Here is a 25,743-nt window from a genome sequence, read left to right on the forward strand (position 1 = left end):
AGGTTGCTTGTCCTCTCCTGGCCTCCAGTCTCCCCTGCTCTCCCAGGAAGAGCTGGGGATGCCCTCACTTCTCCTCATCAATACCTGTTCCTCCAAGCTCCTGTTACTCACCATCGGGCCAACAGTCATCATCACCCAGACATGCAAATGTCCTTTGGAGGCTCCCATATTATTACAGATATTTGAGTCTGCCATCATTCCGAGAAGAAAATGACCTATGACCCATAAGACCTGCAGTCTGCGTTCCTGCACTGCCTTCTCTGCTCTCTTTGCTTTCTGTTGTTCTGTTGAATAAAGCAGATTGAGAATATGAACGTGCTGTGTTAGATTGTATTTCTGACCACATCTGGTTTAGAAACACTCTCACATCACAAACGGCGTCTCATCTTTGGGACCTGCTCCTCTCCCCACCTGCCTCATCCACACAGAGGATGAGTCAGGAGTTCATCGTCCACATCCTACTCCATCAGTCAACATTATGTGATTCTGTCAGACACTCCCGTGGACGGTCACCAACTACTCAGCCCTCGCCACTCAGGGCTTTTTCCCCAAATGGAGTCTTTTAGAAAGCATCAGAACAGAAAGGGAAGCTGAGTTCTGGAATCTGGATTAGCATGATCTGATAACTAAGATTCATTTATATTTTTTATTCTTCAGCCCCATCATTTGGTGGCTTGGCCCCACACTAATTTCTGAGACCGCCCACTCCCTGTCCCCCACCCCAGGGAAACACTGCACTGACCCTGCAGATCAGAAACACTTGGTAAGAAGCTGGTACTTGCCCCGACTCTTTGATTATTAAGACTTTTGCCACCAATGCCTGCTCTGATACAACTTCTAAAATCCGTCAATCAAACTAACAGATACAGTAAAGGAGCATCCTCATATCTCAGTGTATAGATTTAAAGGCATGCAGTGCCTTATGTGTTGGAATGGTTTTGACACAACTCAAAGATACATGGGCCGAACTTAAGAACTTATCTTGGGGCCAAACTTGGTGGCTCACACCTGTAATCCCAGAACTTTGCGAGGTTGAGCCTGGTGGATCACTTGAGGCCAGGAGTTTGAGACCAGCCTAGTCAATACAGAGAAGCCCTGTCTCTACTAGAAATACAAAAATTAGCTGGGTGTGCTGGTGTGCACCTGAAATTCCAGCTACTCAGGAGACTGACGCTCAAGAATCGCTTGAGCCTGGGAGGCAGAGGTTGCAGGGAGCAGAGATAATGCCACTGCACTCCAGCCTGGGTGACAGAGCAAGACTCCATAAAAAAATAAAAAAAATTAAAAAAAAGAGCTTATCTTGGGAAAGGCTGTTTAGAATGTATATAACTGTATGCCTAAAACCAGTGACTTTGACTGTACATTATACCTCAACAACTCTGAGAAAAAGTGAAGCTGTCAAAAAAAACCTCAATAAAATATATTCACAGAATATATTTATAAAATTACAGTCTGTGTTTAGGTGCTGCTGGCAGAGATGACATGGTCCATGCTGACAGATGACCCTCAGATCAACGTGGAGGCTGAGCGCAATGGCTCACGCCTGCAATCCCAACACTTTGGGAGGAGGAGGCAGGAATCGCTTAAACCCAGGAGTGTGAGACCAGCCTGGGCAACACAGCCAGACCCTGTCTGTACAAAAAAAATTTAAAAACTAGTTGGGCATGGTGGTGCACACCTGGAGTCCTAGCTACTCAGGAAGCCGAAGCTGAGCCAAGGTGTCTGAGGCTGCAGTAAGTTATGATTGCACCACTGCACTCTAGTCTAGCCTGGATGAAGAAGGTTAAGGGAGTTCCTCATTTGATGATAGGATGAAAACACATGCACACACACACACACACACACACACACACACACACTTTTTTTTTTGAGGCAGAGTCTCGCTCTGTCACCTAGGCTGAAGTGCAGTGGTACAATCTCAGCTCACTGCAACCTCCGCCTTCTGGGTTCAAGCAATTATCCTGCCTCAGCCTTCTCAGTAGCTTAGATTAGAAGCACATCCCACCACATCCAGCTAATTTTTGTATTTTTAGTAGAGACTGGGTTTCATCATGTTGGTCAGGCTGGTCTCAAACTCCTGACCTCATGATCCACCCGCCTCAGCCTCCCAGAATGCTGGGATTAGAGGGATGAGCCACCGCACCCGGTCCACACATTTTAACTGTAAACTTCCATGATAATTTTGACAAGCATAAATTGATGGTTGAAGGTTCATTAAAATTGACCAAATATCAACATCAGGGTTGTAATTTTTACTTTTAGACAGAAACAGACTCTCTATCTTTTAGGCCATGTTTACACAAGCTTATTCTAGAATCTGGCTAATCACGTCTTATCTGTGCGCAGAAGAATACAAAGTGAGGGAAACTTCCAGAAGAACAACAATAACCCTTTCATTTATGGTCATATTTTGCCCATTTGATGCCACAGCAGAGACCCTTCCTTTCCCGTGGATCACTACTGCAGTTGAAGTCTGGCCTTCTTCCCATGGTTGGCTGTGGGTGGGCAAGGGTCTTGCTGCTGAGCAGGTCATTAACAGAAGGAGACATTGGGGAATTAGTGACCCCCTCCCTTTCTAACATTGCAGCCGTCTAGGGTTGGAAGTCAGAGAGTAGGAACTGCATGGTGGAAGCAGAGAGTAGGAACTGCCATGTTGTACAAGTCCCAAAAGCTGTTAGGACAGCTTCCCAGTGTGCCAGGCAAAGTCTGTTCTCCCTCCCCAGGTGAAAAGCTCCAGGACAGCAGGCCACTGGCAGTCTCCCTCGCCAGCCTTGAGTGAAGTCCAGAGGCTTACATCACTCTAAGATGCCAACTAGATGCCAGCTGGCTTAAGACTTGGAGCAGGTATTCCAGTCACCTGTGAAGGGGGTTGTCCAGACAAAATAGAGGATGCCCAGTTAAATTTGTTTGTTTTTTTTTTTTAGACAGAGTCTCACTGTGTCACCTAGCTTGCAGTACAGTGGTACAATCATGGGTCCCTGTAGCCTGGACTTCCTGGGCCCAAGCAACCCTCCTGCCTCAGCCTCCTGAGTACCTGTGACCACAGGCATGCACCACCACGCCCAGCTAATTTCTTCTTTTTTATAAATTTTGTAGAGATAGGATCTCACTATGTGCCCAGGCTGGTCTCAGACTCTTGGGCTCAAGTGCTCCTTCTACCTCCAAAGTGCTGGGATTACAGGCACGAACCGCTGCACCCAACCCCTGGTTAAAGTTGATCTTCAGATAAACAACAAAAACTCATAGTCTAAGTATGGCCCAAATATTATATGAAACAAACTTATTCTAAAAAAATTATTTGTTGCCGATCTGAAATGCAATCTAAACTGCACATCCTGTATTTTTATTTGCTAAATCTAGCAACCCTGCCTATGAAGTCAACCTCCTTTATATTGAACCACAGACAAGGACACAGGTGATTGGGCTGGTGCTTTGGATTTCTCCTGCAAGGGGCAGACAAAAGGCAAGGACAAAGCGTAAGACCCTTCCTCTAAACCACCCTTCACTGTCACCTCAGGCCTTAGCTCTACTCACCTGTCCCAACCCATATCAGCTCAACACAGACTTGGGCACCTCTGGGGTGTCTTCATTTGTGAGGTCCTGGTTCGTGGCTCCTAGTATGTGTGCCTTTCATGTGTTTCTACAATTTCTCAGGATTCATCCTGTGGGAGGGAGATAACAGCCCCAGCTGGTTCCCCATCTTGCCAGGAGTTTGAGCTACAGATTGTTTTTAAAGAATGCTGTATTTATTATGTCTATAATTTATCAAAAGATGTTAACATGGAAAAAAGGATGAAAGCAAATAGGATAAAATACTAACAGTGATTAATTGTGAGGAGTGTGAATTTGAGTAATTTCTATTTTCATTTCCATACTTCTCTGCTGCATAAGAATAAACATCCTACTTTTTCCCCAATTGAAATACCACTTTTATGACATGCTGAATGCACTCACTTTTTCTTCTGTTTCATTGATCTCTCTGTCCGTTCACACCACTGTGATTACTAGACCTTTATATTACACGTTGGTTTCTCTATTACTGTAGGGCCAGTCTCTGATGCCTTATTTTGTCCGTTTGGTGAGGTCTTTTCCCTGAACATCCTTGATGCTCAAGGATGTGCAATGATGTCTGAACCTGGAGGCTTCAGCGGAGAGACTTTTGACTGGATAGGTGCAGAATTCTTGTTGTGGGGTGACATTGAGCAGGTTAACTTCTATTCTGCCATCTTAGTGATGTTCGTTCTGTTACTTACATGTTGGTTTCTGAGGCAGCAAGTCCTACAGATCGTTTGTCTTCAATGTTTTCTGGTTATTCAGATTGTTTGTCTTCAATGTTTTCTGGTTACTCTTGTGCATTCTGTTGTTGTTGTTATGGTTAGGTATCCCTCAATATCTCAGAGTTCTTGCGTTATGAATTAGAACTCCTTTCTCTTCATTATGTTTTCTAATTACTTAAAGGTAGTGCATGAAAATGATTGATTTCTGTACCTTGATCTTGTACCCAACTGCCTTGCTAAACTTTATCCTCCTTTTAAAGATGAGGAAACCAAGCCTCAGAAAAGTTAAGTAACATAATGAGTAAGAGGCAGAGTAAGCATACAAGGAACAACCTGCCTCGTCTTAGGATCTCTGCCCTCCTGCAATGCTAGGAAGCTGTGGTCTTATTCGAGGACTCTGGCTCCATCACCTCCCACTCTGGCCCCAGGAGGGAGGGAGAGTGCTGTCCGCGTGAACACGATGAGACTGACCGCCTTCCCCACTCCTCCTGTCTTTCCTTGTTTCGCCTGCCCTCTAGTGAAGGAGCTACTGCCCCGGGCACTAAGAGCAGAGGCAGGGGCTGGCTCCTCACGTGAACTAGGCATCTGCTGGACAGTGACGTCAGCCAGTGCAATGCTCCCCTTTAGCCTGGAAATTCCAGCCCACAGTGGGAGAAAGAGGAATGCCTCCTTTTCTCCCAAGCCGGCTTGGCCAACTGCTCTCTCCTCCCCCAGCTCTGGACTCCCTCCAAACTTTGTTTTTATCTTCCCTCCCCCTGGGAGCCTATACTAGTCTCTGGAGCTTTATCTCCCCTACTCTGACTTCTTGTTCATTCCTTGGTGATGAGAAAGCGGTGAGTGAAATGTGACTGTCTTTAGCCTGTGTTACCTTTGCCTTGGAAAATGTCTTCAAAAACTCATTCTTTGTTCACAGGTGCCCTATGTCACTCAGTAACCCAGCAAAGTCACTCGGCAATACAGTTTATGATTACCTGTGGCATAGCAGGGTCCTGAATGCTTCAGAACAAATTAAAGGAGGGTAACTACATTATTTGATACATGTTGAATTCAACTGAATTATGTGCCTAGCTTTGAAAAATCCCTCTCACCTGGCAGAGCCAGAACTACACGCATGAACAGACACTCCATGTAAACCAAGAGGCAAGGGCAATGGATGCAAAGAATGAAGGAACATGAGCAACGGGAGGTCCAACCTCAGAGAGGTCCTGTGGGCATGTCCCTTCCAGGGGAAATGTTGAAAAATGCAGGGAAACCGTATTTCCATCCTGAATCCATAAATACCATGATGCCTAAAGAGAATTATCAGGGTAGAGAGTATCTGTGCTTATCTTGTAGATTTTTTAAAACCTTGATTTATTGCAGAATCACAGCCTCTAAATCATTCCAGAAAGAATTTACAGAAATCTCTACAACCTCCCTTAAAAGCATATTTTCCTGCTCAGCATTAGAACATAGAAGTCCTTCATTGAACCCTTCTTGCTGATGAAGTTTATTCCCTGATGGTAAGAGCAGCCACAACAAAGAAGCACACTGGTCTCCTGTCATAGTTCCTTTCCCCTTTGCTCCCACCTCATGTTTCCCAATTCATTTGTCATTTTCATTCATCTCTGCGTTCGCCCCAGGTTGGCTAACTCTTGCTTCATAAACCAGCGCTAGGGGGTGAATGAAAAGCACTTTCATGCATTTCCTTTAAAAGGAATTTGTGTCTCTCTCGCCGCCGCCGCTGGATGGGAGCACAGCCAGAATACCCACAGGTAGGTTCATGCGGAGATCATCCCAGGGTCTGCCTGTGGGGCTTCTGGGCCCTTTTACCCTTTTCTGGAAAGGGAGGAGACCGATGTCCTGGCTCCTCAGATGTAACCTGCATCACAGACACAGACCTGTTCTATTCAGTGGGAACTATCTTACTCATCACATTCCAGTAATATATCTGGTTTTACATCCTGGAAGTCCTCCTGAAAGTGACATCTCAATCATTTGCACTTTGAACTCACACAAAGAGAGCTGGCTGATTGGAAGAGCCCTCTGCTGAGTCCTTCTTCAAAGAGACTAATAGGTTGGCAATAGTGAGTCATGGGCTCTAATTTTTCATTCTTCTGCGTCAGGGCTTTCAAATGTCTACCTCTCTCAAAGCAGAGCAGGAGGTTTCTGTTCTCCAGTTACACTGAGTCAGTCAGGCCCAGCATGATGGCTCTCGGCTTCCCTTCCTCACTGTCACTGTCACCATCCTCACCTTCAGTGCCTACAGGTCAGCTGAGTGTCATGCAGCTCAGAATGAGGCAGGAATTCCTAGGCCAAGACTGGGTGCCCAAGGCACCTGCCCTCCCATGATCTTGGAAAACACAGCTCCACAGTTGCAGAAGCTGTCGTGGAAGCACGCAAGCAAACCATGTGTCACCCAGCTGCCTCGCGTCGGACACAGCTTTACACGGGCAATGCAGGAATGCATTCAGCGATTCTATCTGAAGCGTCCGTGGGTGGATTTCACCCTGATTTATCAGTGGGAAATGTTTAGACCCAGCCAGCTGCCTCGGCCTCCCCTCCTGCGCTTGGCGCTCCTTCCCGCCATGCTCCTGTATGTGCCCGAGATGGGGCTGGGGCATTGGGAGCCAGCAGGAGAGCAAGGGCCCTCTGAAGCCCTGGAAGCCCATCAAGAGACTGCACCACTCACCATCTGAGTTTCATTGGTTTATTTTTTTATTTTTGAGACAGGGTTTCACTCTGTCACTAGGGTTAGAGGGCAGTGGCATGATCACAGCTCACTGCAGCCTCAACCTACCAGGACTCAAGCCATCCTCCCAATTCAGCCTCCTGCATAGCTGGGACTACAGGTGCACACCACCATGCCCAGCCAATTTTTGTACGTTTTGTAGAGATGAGATTTTGCCATGTTGCCCAGGCTGGTCTCAAACTCCTGGGCTCAAGCGATCTGCCCACCTCAGCCTCCTAAAGTGCTGGAATTACAAGCGTGAGCCACAGAGCCTGGCCTATATTTTTTAATTCTGTTATATAACATTTTACATGATGTCTGTTTCACATGTGTCAGTTCTATCTTCCCCACAGCCCAGCAAGCCCCTAGTGGGTGGGACTCCTAGAGGACGCTTACTGTCTGCCCCAGCACACGGATCAGTGTGGCACGGAGCAAACACCATGCTGGGGGACAGGAGACAACTGTCCTATTGCAGTTTTACTCTGAGCTTCCTGTCATGCTCTGGGCCTCATACTCCTCATCCATTAAATATGGGATGTGTGCTTCTTGAGCTCTTCTGGAGTTGCAGTGACCAGCAAAGGCCTGGCCACCAGGCTACATGGCCACAGCCTGACCTCTGAGGGGCAGATGGCCTCGCAGGTGTCATGAGCTCCCCGTCTGCACCCTGCACCCACTGCTAAAGTGACACCCTGTCCTAATGACCCATTTCCTTGTTACCATGGTGGGACTTTGCCTCCCTCACTGCTGTATCCCAGTGCCTCGCATGTCCTAGGTCCCCAACAAATATTTCTTGAAAGAATAAATGCTGAGCAAAGGCAGCTTGTTTGAAGGTTCAGGTCAGATACGTCTCTCACATGCAACTTGGAGAGGGAAGAGGGCTGGCAAGCAAGAAAGAGGGAAGAGTTTTCAGGAGGTCCGAGTTACGAGACGCTGAGGTAGTGCCAAGCCCAGCAGGAGGGTGAGGTTGTCGCTTTCAGCTCAGATGTCCCATCGGGTGACATACACCCCCAACCCTCACCAGCCCCTGAGCCCACACGCACAGGCTGGGGCTCCATGCCAGTGTTCACCAGGCTGGTCCTAGGTCCTGCGCTCCTCAGTTCAGAGAGGGCCTCTGGGTTCCCACCCCGAGGAAGAACTTGAGCAGCGTCCTTTTTCTCCCCGCTTTCCCCTCCCTGCAGTGTCCCTGTGTGGCAGCTTCTTCCCAGCACGAGACACAGACAGACTTGGTGGAGGAAGTAACCCAACCCTGGGAACAAACGAGGTTGGAGGAACCAGGCACAGTGATTCACACTTGTAGTCCCAGGACTTTGGGAAGCCAAGAGTGGAGGATCACTTGAGCCTGGGAGGTTGAGGCTGCAGTGAGCCATGATTGTGCCACAGCACTCCAGACCCTGTCTCAAAAAAAAAAAAAAAAAAAAAAAAGGCTGGAGGTGCACTGTCAAGACACACCTGGAATTCTCCAGTCTCCTTCTGTTGGGTTGCGCTGGGAGGGCCCCTGAGAGGCTGGCATTGCACCAACCCCTCCCTCCAGCAGGGCCTGCCTGTGCCTCCCAGGCTGCAGGGAGGTTTCTTGCTGTGCTCTCTAACATAGAGAAGCCTCAGGGCTAATGTCGGGCAGCAGAAGGAATCAAGAGTTCTGGCCCAGCTACCAAACAGCTGTCTGGCCTTCGGCAGCTCTTCTCCCCAGTCTGACCCCAGTTTCCTCATCTAAGGGCCCCTCCAGGCTTTGAAGACTAATTCTGCACCTTCACTTCTGTATCCTGATGCACCCGGGCAGCACCTTACTTGTGTGCAGATTGCTGTTTTATGAATGTTCTGAAGACATGTGTGTCTGTATGTGTGTCTACATTGTACGTGCTCATCTGTTGGGTGTGTCTGAAGGGCTGGGTTGTGGAGGGATGGGACAGTTTCATCACACTTTCTTAAGCCCGAGTTTTAATGAAAAGAGCCCACTACTTTCCTGCTGGAATGGACTGAGAGGGGAGGCTGTCTGCCTACCTGCACAGGCTCTGCATCTGCCCAGCAAATTTGGGCCTGTGTGAAGTGGCCATTGTGTTCACAGTGAACAGGGGCAGATCCAGTGAATGTGGCCATTTGCAAGTGGATGTCCCAAGTCCTGGACCTTAGCAGTTTGTTCAGATCTGCTGGTACCTTTAGTGCCCTTTGGGGAACAGTTATTGCTGCTGACTACAGGCACAAAGGGGGCTGTGAGGCGGAAGATCCCAGGCAGGCCGGGCAGTGCCTGTTAGGCACACCAAACACTGAGGAAGTGCAGCCACCCCAGCACAAATAGTGACAATGGCAAAGCGTCTCTGGCCATTACGTCTCAGGTGCCATCACAACAGAACCACCTTCTCCACATTCGGCCCCTGAGAGTGTCAGCTGGGAGACCTGGGTTGTGCCTGCCGCTCCAAAACCCCTCTGCTCCCTCTTTCCATAGAAGCTCCAGGAGGGAAGACAGCTGTGGCTGCTTTCTTCACTGCTGTATCTCCTGTGCTAGATCAGCAAGTACCTGGCACATCATAGATGCTAATAAATAATTACTCACTGGAGCCAGGACTCCGCAGAGAGTAGGAGAAGTCTGGGAAATCTAGCAGTCGAGGAATTGGGAGGGGGTGGCTGTGGCCTAAGTCCTCAAATGCTGTACCCAGGGCCCTGGCTCTATGATTCAGGCCAGCCTGCTCTAGGGAGGTAACCCCTGCTGCCCCACGGTCTTTAACCCTGGTGGCCCTGCCCTGGCCGGAAGCCAAATCTCCCTGGTGCATTCCCCACTCCTCATCTGTGGAAAGACATCTCCCCGCCTTCCGCTCCTCCTCCACAGCCCTGATCACCACCTGGCCCTGCCTCCTGGGATCCACCACCCTCCAAGGACCTTAGTGTTCCTCCCAGGATGATGGAGATTGCCCTGAGCAGACGGGCAGAGAACAGGGAAATTGAAGAGTCTGCCTCTCCCAGCCTCAGGCACCAGAGCATACACCATGACCCTTGAATCCAGCACTCCTCCAAGCTCAAGAAAACTCTCAGATAGAACCAATAATACAGAGCTAGAGAGGCTGCAGAATGAAGAACAATAAGGAATATGTAGTTCTTCTTTAAATTAGACAACCTGAATCGCACGAACTTCTGCCACAATTCTATCTAGAGTGGTGAGGAGGCTAGTTAGAGCTGGGAAGAAAACGCCCAACCCTCAGAAGTGGACTATAACACTCAGACCACCAGAAAAACATCATATCAAAGTGCATGCCAGACACAGGCACTCCAGGGAAACAGCGTTAAGGGGTAGTGCTGGGCCCAGTTCATCTTTGATGACTTCTTAGGGATGAGTTTTAAGCAGAATTACAGAGAGGTTAGAAAGTAAAGAAGGTGTTAAGAATCTATGAGTTTTGAGATTTTTAAAAGGGTGGGGACGAACGTCATCAGGAAGACCAGATGTCCCAGGCACTCTTCTAGATATTGACCACCAGGAAAAAGGTCACTGTGTAAGTCAGAGGTCACAGAAAAGAGAGCGAAGGAGGAAGGAAGGCGAATGATCTATTTCAATCTAACTCAGCAAAGCCTGTGCATAAGACCATCTAGCATCAGAAACAACAGCCCTTGAAAAACTAGAAGAGGGAGAAGGAAAAGAATAAATGAGCAGCCCCAGGCAAGAGGCGATGGCTGAGAAAAACCAGAAGGGAAACAGAATGAGATAAAGTGCCTGGGAAGAGGGTCCCAGCAGGGGACCTGGGAAAGAAAGGAATGGCTGGGAGGGAAGGCAGCCTGGAGCTAGCTTCCCACGTGGGAAGCATGGTGAGAGAAGGCTGCAGGCCTCTCTTCCCGGGAGCATGAGCCAAGCCACTCCCCATGCCCAGGCCCTCCAAGGCCTTTGTTTTGTGGAAAGCTCTGCAAAGGTTTGCTCAGTGCAGCTCAGGAAACAAGTGTCCTTTCTTCTGAGGACCAGATTATCACGCAATGAAGAGTACAGAAAACAAACGTAATTATTCTTTCCACTTGACAGCCATGCACCACCCTGGCTGGGGTTGGCAACGGAACCAGGTGAGGGAACTCCTCTGCTCTTCCTGGCCTGTATCAACACAAGCTATGATTCATCTTTCCTGTGGAAACTGAGACTCCCAAATAATCTTTAGATGGCGGAGAGGCCTACCCCTTGGCCTCAGCTCCAAGGAGGAAACAACTTGGAGAACAAAGAACTGCCGCTCCAAGTGCCAACCTGCCATTCCAGGCAGGTGAGAACGTCTGCCAAATGTTGGTTCCCGGTGTGCCCCTAAAAGGACACCTGTGTGGGAAGACCATGGAATCTGGCTCTGCTTCTTGTGGGTCTGTCTGCCCAGTTAGCCATTCCGGGCTCAGTGCCCTCATCCACGAAATGGAGACTGAATGCTGATTAATTCCTCTCTTACTCTCCCAGCCTTCAAAACCACAGCAAGAAGCAGAAGCAAGTGGTCAGCAGGATAAAAGGAGATTCAGACCAGGCATGGTGTCTCACGCCTGTAATCTCAGTACTTTGGGAGGCCAAGGATGGATGACTTTAGCTGAGGGATTCAAGACCAGCCTGGGCAAAATGGCAACACCAAGGTTTTACAAAAGAGTAAAAAAAAAAAAAAAAAAAAAAAAAAATTAGACAGGCATGGTGGAGCATACCTGTAGTCCCAGCTACTCGAGAAGTGAAGTGGGAGGGTCACCTGAGCCGGGGAAGCAGAGGTTGCAGTCAGCTGAGATTGAGCCACTGTACTCCAGCCTGGGTGACAGAGTGAGACCTTGACTCAAGGAAAAGAAGAGGAAGAAGAAGATTCAGCAGTGTTTTGGTCTGACTCTTCCCATGGTAGAGACGGGCAGTGAGACGCAGAACAAAGTGGGACGAGGTGCCTTGAAGTCTTCTTTGCAGTTTGTAGACTAATGGAGACTATAGGGCACAACACAAGCTTAACAGGAGAAACAGGGAAAGGATGAATCCTCTGCTAGGTGCAGCCATTGGAGTTCTTTTGATGAAGGACTGGAGGGCTGGGAATTCTTGGTCTTCAGGAGGAGGAGGGACCTGCCTGGGAGATTCCTGGGAGAGGCAGCCTCAAATGCAGCTTGGAGGTGATGCTTCATGGTACACCATCCTGTACAGTTCTATCTTCCCCACAGGACCATGAGCTTGTCAAAGATAAGCTTTCTTTTGAAAGCTTTCTTTTGATAACCTTTCTTGTGTTTCTTTTGAATTCCCACAGGGCTAGTCGCAGGATGGACACACGATAGGCACTTCCTTAATATTACTTGATGTATCAGAAGGAGGGAAGCCTCAATAGACATTTACTCAGCACTTACATGTACCAGGCATTGCAAAAGTTTTCACACGTGAATATTCATCACAAACCCCATTTTACAGACATGCAAGTTGAGGCACAGAAAAGTCTCATGACTTGCTCAAGGTCCCACAACTATGAGCAGGTCTGAGATTCAAACTCACATCTTCCTCCTCTCACAATCTCTCTCCCCAGGAGACGGAGCGCTGGCTGGCAGTGGGCAGGGTACAGGCACACACACGCTCCGGAAAACCATGTGTGATCTACACAATAGACACAAAAGCTTCCGAGCAGAATAAAGGGGCAATAAAAATGGGGCAGATTCCTAAGAAAGTTGATTACAGAGCAGGACTTTCAAGGTCTGGAAGGACAGCTTGATGGGGCTTGGGGAAGCGGGCAGTAGCCACTGAGAAAACGCTTCTGGAATAGGAAGCACATCAAGGAAACAGTGGAGCGCAGTCGCTTGCATTGACACAAGATGTTTGGACAGGAGGGAGTTGGTCCCAGGCCTAAGAAAGCGGTTTAGAAATGAGGCAGTGTTTTCTGAGTCCTTTATAAGATGCATGATTAGCACACGATGGAAAGCAATTAACTTGCTTCTTACTCATCTGCTGATCAAGTTGCAACTGGAAAGGAGTTTGCATGTTGAGGGGAGGGGGAGGGGGTGCCAGGGAACCAGCCAGTGGCCCTTACACCATTTCCCGAGGGGTGCCGAGTGTGAGCTCAGGGTTGGCAGATGCCCAGGGGATGCCATCAGAAGGCCCTCTCCATTAGCAGTGTCCCGCCCCCACAGGATGCTCATAAAAGCCGCGGACCCAGGGCCCTCCAGCCACCTGTCTTCTCCACTGCCCGCACCAGCCCACCTCAGGTGCCTTCTCGCCTGCCTTCCTCACCCACCATGTCTCGGCAGTCCTCCATCACCTTCCAGTCCGGCAGCCGCAGGGGCTTCAGCACCACCTCTGCCACCACCCCAGCAGCTGGCCGCTCCCGCTTCAGCTCTGTCTCCATGGCCCGCTCTGCAGTGGGGAGTGGGGGCCCAGGAAGGATCAGCAGTACCGGGGCTGGCTTTGGAAGCCGCAGCCTCTACAACCTGGGGGGGACCAAGAGGGCCTCCATCAGTGGGTGTGGCAGCAGCTTCCGAAGCGGCTTTGGTGGCAGGGCCAGTGGTGGGTTTGGAGTCAGCAGCGGATCTGGCTATGGGGGTGGAGTTGGAGGAGGCTTCAGCGGCTTCACTGGCTCCAGCTTCCCTGTCTGCCCCCCTGGAGGCATCCAAGAGGTCACCGTCAACCAGAGTCTCCTGACACCTCTCAACCTGCAAATCGACCCCACCATCCAGCGAGTGCGGGCTGAGGAGCGTGAGCAGATCAAGACCCTCAACAACAAGTTCGCCTCCTTCATTGACAAGGTGAGCCAGGGCTTCATCCACACCCTTGGGTTTGGGATGGAACAAGCTCTTGGAAGGGCCATCCCATGTGGGGAGAGCAATCATGCAACGACCCCACTGTGGGAATGAACACTGTTCAGCAAGGCCTCCCAGGGGCTGAGGCCCTTCCTGCAGGCCAGCTTGCCCCCCAGGACCTGGTAGAAATTTCCTCTCTTTTGGAGCCACATGAGCTGATTCAGTCACCACCAAAGAAGGAGTTTAGTTGATTCTCTACAGGAGAGTTGCTGCTCAGCAAACTACCATAACCCAGAGTAGGTAGTATTGAGAAACTTCACCCGAGAACACCGCAGCTCCCCTACAGAGGCCTCTAGGACCCACCACCCAAATCCTATGCAAGCCTTAGGGAGCTCTGTGGGAGCTTCATGGACTGCCTCCTTTTGGGTTGGAGTTGTCAATTACGCTATTGCCAGTGGGTGCCAGGTGAAAAATATATATCTTTTTCTTCTCTTCCTTATTAACAGGAGTGTCTGACTCTGCCTCTCCAACTTCTCAAGGTTTCATGCTCTCTTCTTCCCTCCAGGTGAGGTTCTTGGAGCAGCAGAACAAGGTCCTGGAGACCAAGTGGGCCCTCTTGCAGGAGCAGGGCTCCAGGACCGTGAGGCAGAACCTGGAGCCCCTCTTTGATTCCTACATCAGTGAGCTCCGACGGCAGCTGGAAAGCATCACCACCGAGAGGGGCAGGCTTGAAGCTGAACTGAGGAACATGCAGGATGTCGTGGAAGATTTCAAAGTCAGGTAGGTGGGAGACTGGCTTCCGGCCACCCATGACCATCTCAGGGCTCCTTTTTATGAGGACCAGAGAGGTGAAAAGGAGCAAATGCCAGTATCAGCCGGGAGCTTTGGGACTGCAGCCATTATCCCACAAGGTGAAGACAGCACTGTGTGGGGTAACAAAGGGAACTTCACCGTGTGCATCACTATTGACAGAGATCCTATTCCTATTTGTCCGCATGACTGCAAAGAGACATCAACATTATCCAGCAAAACATTGCTGCTAACTCTAGAAAGCATAATATAATTTCACAGTCAGCACATTACTAAATCCCACTGGACATGGGCTCAATTGTTCAGATGGTTTGCGTTTCCAAGATGGCATTCACTGTGGGGTGAAGAGAGGTAGCAAGAAAGCGTTTAAACGAGGCAATCTGACCTTCCTTGAGGGGACAAATTTTGACTGCACCTCATCCAGGTAGTAGCAGGTGAAGGAATTTGGCCCAGGATAACCCATTAGCCAGCTTGCCCTTATTTCTGAGCTTGAGCTACCCCTGTTTAGAAAAAGCACACTTCTCAGGGGCACCCTGAGGTTCAGTGAAAGTATATCAAAATGTACCTAAAACAGTCTCTTGAACAGATAAAGTTTACTCCATAATTTCAGTAGACACTTGAGACAGAAAAACATTTTAAAGATTAGTATTGCATGTCTATCAAAAGATAGAGTTGCATACGTAAATTTTGCTATTCCTTTAAGTTCCATGCTCACCTTCTAGTCTTAGAAAAGTTTTTTAAAAACTGGCAGAAGAAATTATCCCCCTTTCATAGAGGGAGAAATAGAGGTTAAGTGAATCATCCAAAGTTATGCCCAGGTCAGCGGAAGAGCTGGAAAGGATTTGAGGGCTCTTAACTCTTGCTACACCAGCCTGGGAAGAGTTCAAAGCAAACTTGCTCAACAGCACACCCCCTCCTCTGTCCTTATAGGTACGAAGATGAAATTAACAAACGCACGGCTGCTGAGAATGAATTTGTGGCCCTGAAAAAGGTGAGTGGAGATGTCTCTCAAAGGAGAAGGTTTAAAACGGAATCTGGAGTGTGGGGTAACCTGACCCTTGGGCCACCCAAGAAATGTCACATCAACCTTGAGGATATCTGCAGAGCTCAAACCTGCCAACATGCTCCCTCTACACTGATGGCCCCATTAGCTCTACTTGGGTTTCTGTGAGCTCGGGAACTCAAGCTCCCAGTTCTCAGTAATCACTCATCCCCAACCCCAAATCCCCCAGACCCAGAGTTTTCTAAAATCCAAACTAGATGGGCTAGAGAGAAATCTGCTCAGCTTCTTTTGGACTAAGTGCTTGGGGCTGCAGACTCAGAGGACCTTCCTGTGCTGTTATTCCAGGATGTGGACGCTGCCTACATGAGCAAGGTGGAGCTGGAGGCCAAGGTCAAATCTCTGCCTGAGGAGATCAACTTCCTCCACTCAGTCTTTGACGCAGTAAGAGTCTGCAAGTATTCCTGTCTCTCCTGGGTCCGGAGCCTGGAAAGAAAAGGATGATGCATTGTGTCATCACTCAGTGCCTCTGCCCAGCATCTTGCCTGGATACTTCAAGCTGGGGCTTGGGGGGTAGGGGGACCAGGGAGAACTCCTTGGAGCCTTGTCACACTAAACTACCCCCACTCTGATGCTTCTCCCCCAAACCCCCTCATCCTATGGCAGGACAACACCTAGCTAGCAAGGAGAGAGTACCGAATCCCAAATTCTAGGTCATTGGGTAACACTCCCAAGGAAGCAAGACATACCAGCTCCCTTCCCCTTCCATGAAAAGTATTATTTTTTTTTAAAAAAAGGCAAGCTGTCCCTCAGCTCATTGGTCTGGGGGCTTCTTGCCCTTTGAAGATGCCTCATTCTGGGCACTACCCCTCCAAAGGCAGAGACCTGGGTCTGTGGAAAGGGATAGAGAGGCAGAAAATGACGGAGTCACACTGTGCAGACAGAAGCAGGGTTCCAGGTGTCCCCTGATGCTGCTAAAGAACAGACGTGTGTCACATTCAAATCTATGTAATTCCAATTCAGAGGACACTTGCCCACCCTCATGCCCAGGGAAAGCACACAGATGGGAGCCTTGAGAATTGAGGCTGGGGAAAGACTCTTACCACACTGATCTTTCCGGGATGAATGGGAATACCCAGGGAACAGCTGGGAGAATCTGCCAGGGACACCAAACAAAGGATTCCTGACCCAGACAGGTAGTCAACCATGAAGATTTAGGATCCCTTCTTATGCGTTGGTGATGCTGAGTTTGCGGTCCTGCAGGAGCTGTCCCAGATGCAGACCCAGGTCAGTGACACGTCTGTGGTGCTGTCCATGGACAATAACCGCCACCTGGACCTGGACAGTATCATCGCTGAGGTCAAAGCCCAATACGAGGACATTGCCAATCGCAGCCGGGCTGAGGCTGAGTCCTGGTACCAGACCAAGGTGAGCATGGACACCTCCATGATAGGTTCCAGGGTTAGTGTTCTCTGAGGCTCCACATTACCACTTAACTCCGCCTCAGGAAACTAGTGAACACATTTATTTATTTCAACTTACCAGGCGTGTCATTGATGCTATGAAAATTTAGCTTGAAATGCATGTGGAAACCCAACCGGACATACTAAGGCGTGGTCAGCCCAGTGCCGGGAGCTCAGGACATCCACCAGCCCCACATTCCTCGACATCTGGGTGGGAGCAGGGTGAGACATCAGAACAACTGAGATATGGTCCTGAGGCAGTTTCTAAAAGGCGAATGCATTCTCTATATATTTTCTGAGCTCCTGCTGTATACCAAGGAGGGTTACAGGGTTGCAAATGAATAAACTGCAAGCAGAGAACCCAGGGTCTGGGAGGCCATAAAGTGAATGGATGATCATGGAAGGGAAAAGACAGCATGAATAAAAACATCCCAGGAAGATGTGGGGGTTTTGTCCAGTTAGGAAGCTGTGAGGGACAAAAGATTGCCAAGGATTGGGGAGAGGTTTAAGGCTGAATAAGGAGCAGGCAGGCAGGAATGAGCACGGGAGTTTATGTCAGGAAGAGGAAGGTTGTGATAAACACAAGCAGCTACTGCCCAGAGCTCAGATGGCCACAAAGAAGTTTGGCTTTGGAGAGGCGTAGATGACCCATGAGACCAGCTCCCTGCCAAATTCAGACCCCTCCCGGGGCAACTGCTCACCTACAAGCTGGTTCCTACTCTTTCCCTGCTCCATGCACTGCCTCAGTCCCTCCGGGTCAGCCATGTGGTGGAAAGGAAGGTGGGTGGCAGGGGCCGGGGTCCCCAGTGCAGAGGAGGCACCTTGACACTGAGAGGAAACATGATGGACTTAACCCCAAGGTGAAGTGGTTGAAATTGATAGCGAATAATTCCTCCTGTTGTTGGGTGGTTGTTCAATTTAATCATGTATATCTAGAAACAGGAAGCTGAGCTATTCAGCACCTTCAAGAACCTCACAGATCTTGACTCGGGCAGGGGATCTCCTTGTGTCGGGGAAGGATGTAGACTTCACTTCAGTCTGCTGGAGGAGACAGGGTGTCATTATTGCTCTTAAATGCATGTGTCCTGGATATACGCCATTAGACTGAGAACTACCTGGGATTGGGAGTACTTTTACAAAGTCTTCAAAATTGTGCCTTCCACGGCCTCTGTACCATCCCACATCATTCCCCCATATCTCCTCCATTTCTCCAGTGCTGGCATTTTGCGGGCTACCAAAATTCACGGGCACAGTTGGTCTGGGTGCATGCTCTGTGACCAGGAACTCCCCAAGGACAGGAACTACATCAACATCTTACTCCTAGAACTCACCATGTTCCTTCCCTGACCCTGGGTCTTCATGCAGGCTGTTTCCTTTGTCTGGAATGTTCTCCCCCACAGCTGAGCACCTAGATCCCTCCTTCTCATCCTTCAGCCCACAGCTCAAGCATCTCCATCTCTGGAGAGACTTCCCTGATCACCATCCCCCACTTCTAAATCTAGGTCAGATTCCTTCATTACACTCTCCCAGGACCCTGCTCATTTCCTAAGGGCACTTATCTTCGTTTGGAACTCTACATTTGATAATATGCTAATTCAATTAATGTCTATGTCCCCCAATGTACTGTAAGCTTCAGGGGGAATGAGTGAATGGCCAGGAATGAATGAGCCAGCTTGTGGCACCCAGGGCGAATCTGTGTGCACAGCAAATGCCCAGGCCAAGCATTTGACTCAGTGACTGGGTTTGCTGTGGTTTTATCAGTACGAGGAGCTGCAGGTCACAGCAGGCAGACATGGGGATGACCTTCGAAACACCAAACAAGAGATCTCGGAGATGAACCGGATGATCCAGAGGCTGAGAGCTGAGATCGACAGCGTCAAGAAGCAGGTAGGGTTTTGGCAGGGCCAAGAGCTCCTCAAATGCTCCTTTCTTCTGGGTCATTCTGCCATCTTTCAGAACTCCTCCCCAAGAAGCACCACAGCTTCATGGGCTGTCGGCAGGACTCATGGCTCCCTCCTGCCCTGACAGTGCTCCAGCTTGCAAACAGCCATTGCTGATGCAGAACAGCGTGGAGAGCTGGCTCTCAAGGATGCACGGGCCAAGCTGGTGGACCTTGAGGAGGCCCTACAGAAGGCCAAGCAGGACATGGCTCGGCTACTGCGTGAGTACCAGGAGCTGATGAACATCAAGCTGGCCTTGGATGTGGAGATCGCCACTTACCGCAAGCTGCTGGAGGGCGAGGAGTGCAGGTGAGGTAGATGTACCAACTTCATCCTCAAAGCAAGTTGAGCTCCCCTAGCTTCCTGGGCATTCCTAGGGGCTTAGGCTGTTGCAGTTCCTTCTCCTGGAAGAAAATGCAGGTCAGAATTGAACTATGGCAAATATATATATATACAGGGGTAATTTCCTTCCAGGCTAGGAAATAATTTGACATCAACTACAGTTAGCACCCCTAAAGAAGTCTAGAACCTGATCAGGTCTAAGTAACTGAATTCTACCAAAGGAGACAATTGGTTATAAAGTAGTTCCCAAAATGTGGTATGAAAGGCCATGGGCTGAGAACAAACAGTCCTAGGATTTGGGCTTACAGATCTACCCCTAAGTAGCTATATAACCTTGGGAAAGTCAGTCTCCCCTCTCTGGCCCTCAATTTCTTCAATGATAAAATGAAAAGGTCAGATTACACGATCCCCAAAGCTTCATGGGAGCTTTGTGCTCTGCCCATTATGAGCTGTACAGCCAAGAGCAGATTACTTAACCTCTCCACGTCTCAGTGTCTCCACCCAATAAAATGTGTGCAGCAATAGTTCTAAACGGTCACATTATTAAAAGGGTTAAAATATGGGAATACACACAAAGCTCTTAGAACAATGCATGGTACACAGTGTGTTCAATAAATGTTAGCTGTCATTCAGTTTTGTGACATAGGCTTTGGTATCAGATGAATCTGGCTTCAAATCTAGCTTTGTGATCATGGGCAAGTTAGTTAACTTGTCTGAGCTTCTGTTTCTCCCTCTACAAAAGTGAGTGAATAGTACCCACCTCATGGGGCTGTGGAGAGAACTGAGTGGTATGAGGCAGGTAACAGATACTCAACAGATGCCAGCTCTTGTTAAGGTTCTCAGTATGTTTATGAATGAATGCCAGTTCTGACCTGAAGATGCTAAAGCAAAGTTACTCGGTTGCTAAGATGATAATAAACTGATATTACTACTGTTATTTTTATGAGTCAGACTCCTCTCCACACCTGTAATAAGCTCAGCACTGGCTCAGTGCATGACAATGGTGCCTTGTTGAGAGACAAATCTTATTAGAGGACAGGCCCTTCCTTTCCAGTTGATGCCAGCATAAGATTACTTTCAATTTCCTTAAGACATCTAACTAGTTTAAACCAAAAAGTGTATTTCTGAGATTACAGATTTTGTTCCTGTGAACCTCAAACTTCACGCCATTTTATTCATTTGATTATTAATATTATCTTTAATACTATTAGTTCTCAAATAATTTCAAGCTGCATTACTTCTGCAATAAAAATAATAAAGTATGTTTAAATGCTTTGAAAACAATTACAAAAATGTCGCAAAGGTCTGTAAGCTGCCAGCCACATGAGTAACCTTCCTTCTCCCCGCTCTTCCCAATCAGGTTGAGTGGAGAGGGAGTTTCTCCAGTTAACATCTGTGAGTATGACATACTTTTTGTGTCATTTGGAATGTGTGTGGTGGAGGGAATGGAAATGTGGTGGGCTTGCAGGAGGGTGAAAACATGAGGCGTTAGAAGGGATCTCACAGACAGGGTTCATTTGGAGAAGGTTAGAGGTTTTGAGTCCCTTAAAAAGCAATACATATTAGGAGAGAGTCTTTAATGTCATAGTTCTTTCCTCTTTGAGAGCGAGGGTGTCACAGAGGGGCGATGGGAGGTTTGTTGTCGTTGTTCTGAGTGGGTTTGGAAGATCCCAGCCACATCTCCCACCTCCCAGTATTCCCTGCCTTTTCTGTTGGAGCTGCAAGCCTAGCTCAGAGGTGAGCATTTGATGTAGACAGGATTTTTGAAAATTCCTGGTCTGGCTTGGGCCTTTGAAAGGAGCCTTCATGCTGGAGACAAGAGCATTGCCAACGAGGCGGCTTCTCTCCCGAACAATTTGGGAAGAAGGTCCATTGCTTGGCTCAACTCCACAGAGTATAACTGCAGAAGGATACCAGAGGTTTTCAGGGCAGTGAGGGTGGCATAAAATGTGGCCGTTGGGTAGAGTAGCTCTAAAACAGGAGAGGATTAGCAAGCCGGCATGGCCCTGTGCTGGTGAGGGCAGAAGTGATCTTCACAAAGCTCAGCGCTGGCATCGTGAGAGCAACAGAAATGACTCTTACAGCTCACACTCTACAAATGAGTTTGGTTTTCTTGATGGGCACTCATAAAGGCAATTGATTATATCAGCCAATGAATCTAGAAGGTAGAGCTCTCTTAACCACCCCGGTGTCCTTCTTCCCTGATGCCCTTGTCTAGTGGCACCAGAGACCCTCGAAGCTAATTTTGGGGACAGACCTTCAAGCATAACTTTGAAGCTCCTTTTCTCTTGAAAACACCTCAATGTCTGTATTAGTTTCCCAGAGCTGCTGCCACAAAGTACCTCCAGTAGCAGGAATGTAGCAGAAATGTCTTCTCTCACAATTGAGGGCGCTGAAATTAAGGGGTCAGCAGGGCCCTGCTCCCTCTGAAACATGAAGTCCGGCCCAGCCTCCTGCTCTGTATGTCATCCAGGGTGGTGCCATCCCCTCTCCAAACCAGATGGTGTGCAGAACACAGAGGCAGCGTGGGTGGCCCAGCCCCCCTCCAGCCTCCTCCTAGCTCTGGAGGTGGCCATCCATCCTCCGTGCTCCTTGGCTTGTGGCTGCATCCCTCCACTCTCTGTCTCTGTAACTATGTCCCTGTGTGTCTGTGCCTTCAGATGAATGTCTTCCCTCTTTCTGTATGGATGCCAGTCATGTTAGATGAGGGCCCATTCTATAGACTTTATCTAAATGTGGTTATACCTGCAATTATCCCATTTCCAAATAAGGTTGCATTCATGGATACTGGTGTTAACACTTCACCATAAGTTTTTCAAGGACACAATTCATCCCATAATGGAGTCCATTTTTAAAAAATTGATTTTCCACAAGACCCAAAGTAGGGTGCTAGAATGTGTAAGGGGATGGGTTAGGAGAACAGGTTGGTTGGAAGGAGAACAGGGGCAGAGTTGACTGACTGACAGGTTCATCTGTCACTTTGTCCATCAAGAACATTCCAGCCTCTCCTCTGGGATTCTGAGTGTGAGGCTGGGGGATACTAAGGGAAGAGGGGTGGGCTCCTCCCACCATGAGCTTCCAGAAGGAAGGGAAACCCTGGAGTCAGGCCCAGAGAGGGAGACAGGACCAGATGGCACAGCAGGAGGATCAAAGGGAAAGCAGGTAGACTGACCTGCTTCCAGGAGGAGAGGGCTCCAGTAGGTTCTGGAAGGGGAAGAGGAAGCCATTCCAGCCTCCCGGCACTGCAGCTCAGGAACACAGGCCAAGGCACATGGCAGTGATCTCACTAAGCAGGGGACATTGGAAGGAGGCAAACTGCTGGCTGATGAGACCACCCCCTCCCCACCCAAGGACTCCAGGGCACAGGCCCTCACACTCCCAGCTGTCATCTCTCCGGCACTTGATCTGACTACACCTCCTCTCTTCCCGGCAGCTGTGGTCACCTCCACGGTTTCCAGTGGCTATGGAAGCAGCAGCGGCATTGGAGGAGGAAGCCTGGGCCTTGGTGGGGGCAGCGGCTACTCCTTCACCACCAGTGGCGGGCATAGCCTGGGTGCAGGCCTGGGAGGTTCTGGCTTCAGTGCCACCAGCAGCCGGGGCCTAGCGGGCAGTGGTTCCAGCGTCAAGTTTGTCTCCACCACATCCTCCAGCCGGAAGAGCTACAAGCACTAAGCGAGCCGCACAGCTCCCTCTCCCCTGCCTTGAGACCTGTTTGCAGTCACACCTGAACACCTGGGTCCTCCTCCTTCCTCTCCCCTTGCAAGGTACACCTGTGCTACTAGGAGCCTGGAGTACTGGCTACACCCATTCCCAGGCCTAAACCAGCTCTTCCTCCTGACAGTGCCCAGACTGCTGGCAGCACCTGTCTGCTACATATGTGAAACCAAAGTCTGCTCTCTCCCAAGGCGCTCATTCAGCCTATCTTGCGAGCCCCAGGCAGCTGGAAAGCCCTCCTCCAGCTTCTATCTCCCTCCCTCCCTCCAGATGCAGAGGTTGGGAAGTCAGTCTCAATGGCGTGTTGTCACCGGCCTGTGTCATAGTGTTTATAAGTGCCCTGCTGGGAGCGAGTGCTCCCTCTGTTTCCTCCCTGAAATGTGTCTATTAAATGCATGTGTCACCTGTTTGGTGTCTGGCATTCTGTTTGGAATAGAGACTGACCCAGAGCAATTCTTCTCCTCCCCCAGGCTTGCTCCCAGCATGGGGCTCACCCAAGCAGTGCTCAGAGGCATCAGCCCTCACCCTTTCCCTCTGAGCTAAAAAGGCTGTCTGGGAGGAAGGGAGAGCAGATTGCAGAGGTGCAGGGAGGGCAGAGCTGGCCAGAATTCCTTTTCCCTCTCCTCGGCGTGCCTTGTTTGGGGAGCCCAAACTGCTGTGAGAAGCCCAGCCCAGCCTCGCTGCTCTGTATGGCATGCAGGTTGGTACCATCCCCACTCCAAACCAGTGTTCCAGAACACTGATGCCAGGTGGGCAGCCCAGCAGAAGGGTTGACTGTTCCCTGACAGCTTCCAACTTGCAGACCGGGCAGAGAAATAATAGGTAACAGGCCACAAAGAGGAGTTAAAAGGCAGCCCTGGGAGCAGCGCTTTCACCACGCAGAGGAGCCGTTTAGCCCATAATTGCAGGCAGCAGTGAGACATTCGCGAAGCTCCCACATTCCTGACTTTATCTCCTGGACCCCTCCCATCAGGCCTCAGCTGGGGCATAGCCTAGTGGGCTCACCTAGAGTGGGGCAGTCGATGTGGGCTTGGAGGGGGTAGTTTCGATGATCAGGACAAGCTCAGGACTGATGTGAGTGACTTGGGAGCCAGGATTCTAAAACACCCTTGTCCAGAGTGAAGGAGCAGGAAGTGAAGTGGCGGGACGGGGAGGCTGTGAATCAGGAGGGAAGATGAGTGTAAAACCAGGGGGTAAAATTTGGAATGGATGGGAGGGGGAGGGTGGCAGGAAGGAGAGAAATGACACTGAGAACAATTATGAAATCCCTGATGTTGGGGTGAGGGTGAGTTCAGACCCAGGGAGGAGAGAAGTGGAGGGACAGGACTTTGGAGTGAGAGCCTCAGGGTTTCTCCCCTGGCCAAGCCGCCTCTCCTCTCTGAGCCTGATCTCCCCATCTGTGTGGGGTGCAGTTATTCGGGGCATGGGACCAGGAGTCAGGATTCTGACAATGGTCCCAGTGCTCATTAGCTATGTGCCCTTAGACAAGGTACCTAACCACTCTGTGCCTCAGTCGCCTTCTGTGTCAAACAGGAATCATGACAGCGACCCCCGTAGTGCTACTGAAGATTAAAGAAGATACATGTAAAGTAGATGCCCAGAGCAGCTGCTCAAAACATATTCACAACTGTCCTTCTTTTCATCATCACCCTCACAACGTTATTACGAGAATCAAATGAAGCCATGCTTGCGGCTTCAGACGCGAGGCTACGGGAGTGTCCACGGTATGTGGCTGAGAGCCGGGGTAGGTAGGGAGCCTGGAAACCCCCAGGCCTGCTCCAAGTCTGCCCCAGGCCCCAATCTCCAGACCTCGTCCTGGGGACATTGTTTAAGGGGAAAAGTTGTGTGTATTTCCAAGTCAGTCTCCCACACTGAGGAGAGACCCAAATTAGCTGCACAAGATCACAAAGGACCCGAGAGAGCAGAGAGAGGAAGGGGCATAGAGGATGGCCTGAAGCCATACAGTTTGTGACGGACATGGCTGGGGACATAGCCAGGTCCTCACAATGCAACTCCAGAGTGACCCATTCCAGCATTCCCAGAGTATGTGGGCAACTCAGTCCAGATTCTAGGTCTACAGAGATCATGTCAGAAAGAAAATGGACACATTAAACCTTCTGTCAAGGACCTCCTGCCCATTTAATGGAATGCAAAATTTTGCCAAGTAACATGAAGGTGGAGTGTTCTTTTCTTGACTTACCACACATGCACTTGGTTGGTGTATTCCGACAGCTGCCAGCCCCTCTGACTCTTCCTGCTTCTCCCCTGCCCAAACCAAACCATCATCTGTCTCCCAAGCCCAGTGCACCAACATCTGCTTGGCTCTCTACATTGCAGGCTCCTTCCCAGGCTGAGGAAGAGGAGGAAGAGCCTGCCGCCGGGACTCTGAGATCTAGGGTCGGGCAGAGCCTCCCTGCACTGTTAGGAATCCTGCATCCCAGAGCCCTCTGGGAGGCTGCTGCATGGAAGTTTTCTTGGTCTCTTACCTCTGGCTGGGGCAAGTGTGGTTTCTGGAACAGGAGAACAAAGTCCTGGAGACTAAATGGGGCTTCCTGCAAGACCAGAAAGCCATCAGGGCAAATTCTGAGCCCATGTTTGATGCCCACATCAACAACATGAGGCGGCAGCTGGACTGCCTGGGTGTGGCGCAGGGGAGGTCAGAGGTGGAGCTGAAGAACATGCAGGACGTGGTAGGGGACTTCAAGAAGAAGTGAGAAGATGCTCAGCCAGTACTTGGGACAGGGCCCTGCCCTGGGGCTCCAGGAGAGGCCAGAGGGAGCAGGAGAAACTGCCTCTGCTC

General features: G+C 49.7%; 1 protein-coding gene across 1 annotated transcript; it reads left to right on the forward strand.

Annotated features, from left to right (window-relative positions):
* Positions 1-12,957: 12,957 nt before the first annotated feature.
* Positions 12,958-23,351, forward strand: KRT75 (keratin 75). The gene is made up of 9 exons (XM_032293187.1): positions 12,958-13,680; positions 14,240-14,454; positions 15,415-15,475; positions 15,833-15,928; positions 16,748-16,912; positions 18,709-18,834; positions 18,976-19,196; positions 20,590-20,624; positions 22,663-23,351. The coding sequence occupies exons 1-9, from the start codon at positions 13,012-13,014 to the stop codon at positions 22,899-22,901; spliced, it is 1,827 nt and encodes a 608-aa protein (XP_032149078.1). The 5' UTR covers positions 12,958-13,011; the 3' UTR covers positions 22,902-23,351.
* Positions 23,352-25,743: the final 2,392 nt, after the last annotated feature.

This window comes from Sapajus apella, unplaced genomic scaffold (assembly GCF_009761245.1).
Source record: "Sapajus apella isolate SASKATOON/1434 unplaced genomic scaffold, GSC_monkey_1.0 scaffold2, whole genome shotgun sequence".
Taxonomy (NCBI): domain Eukaryota; kingdom Metazoa; phylum Chordata; class Mammalia; order Primates; family Cebidae; genus Sapajus; species Sapajus apella.

Coding starts and splice junctions, on each gene's coding strand:
- KRT75 (XM_032293187.1), top strand. CDS start 13,012: ATGCCCAGGGGATGCCATCAGAAGGCCCTCTCCATTAGCAGTGTCCCG. Junction 14,455..15,414: donor GTGGAAGATTTCAAAGTCAG/GTAGGTGGGAGA, acceptor CTGTCCTTATAG/GTACGAAGATGAAATTAACA. Junction 15,476..15,832: donor AATTTGTGGCCCTGAAAAAG/GTGAGTGGAGAT, acceptor CTGTTATTCCAG/GATGTGGACGCTGCCTACAT.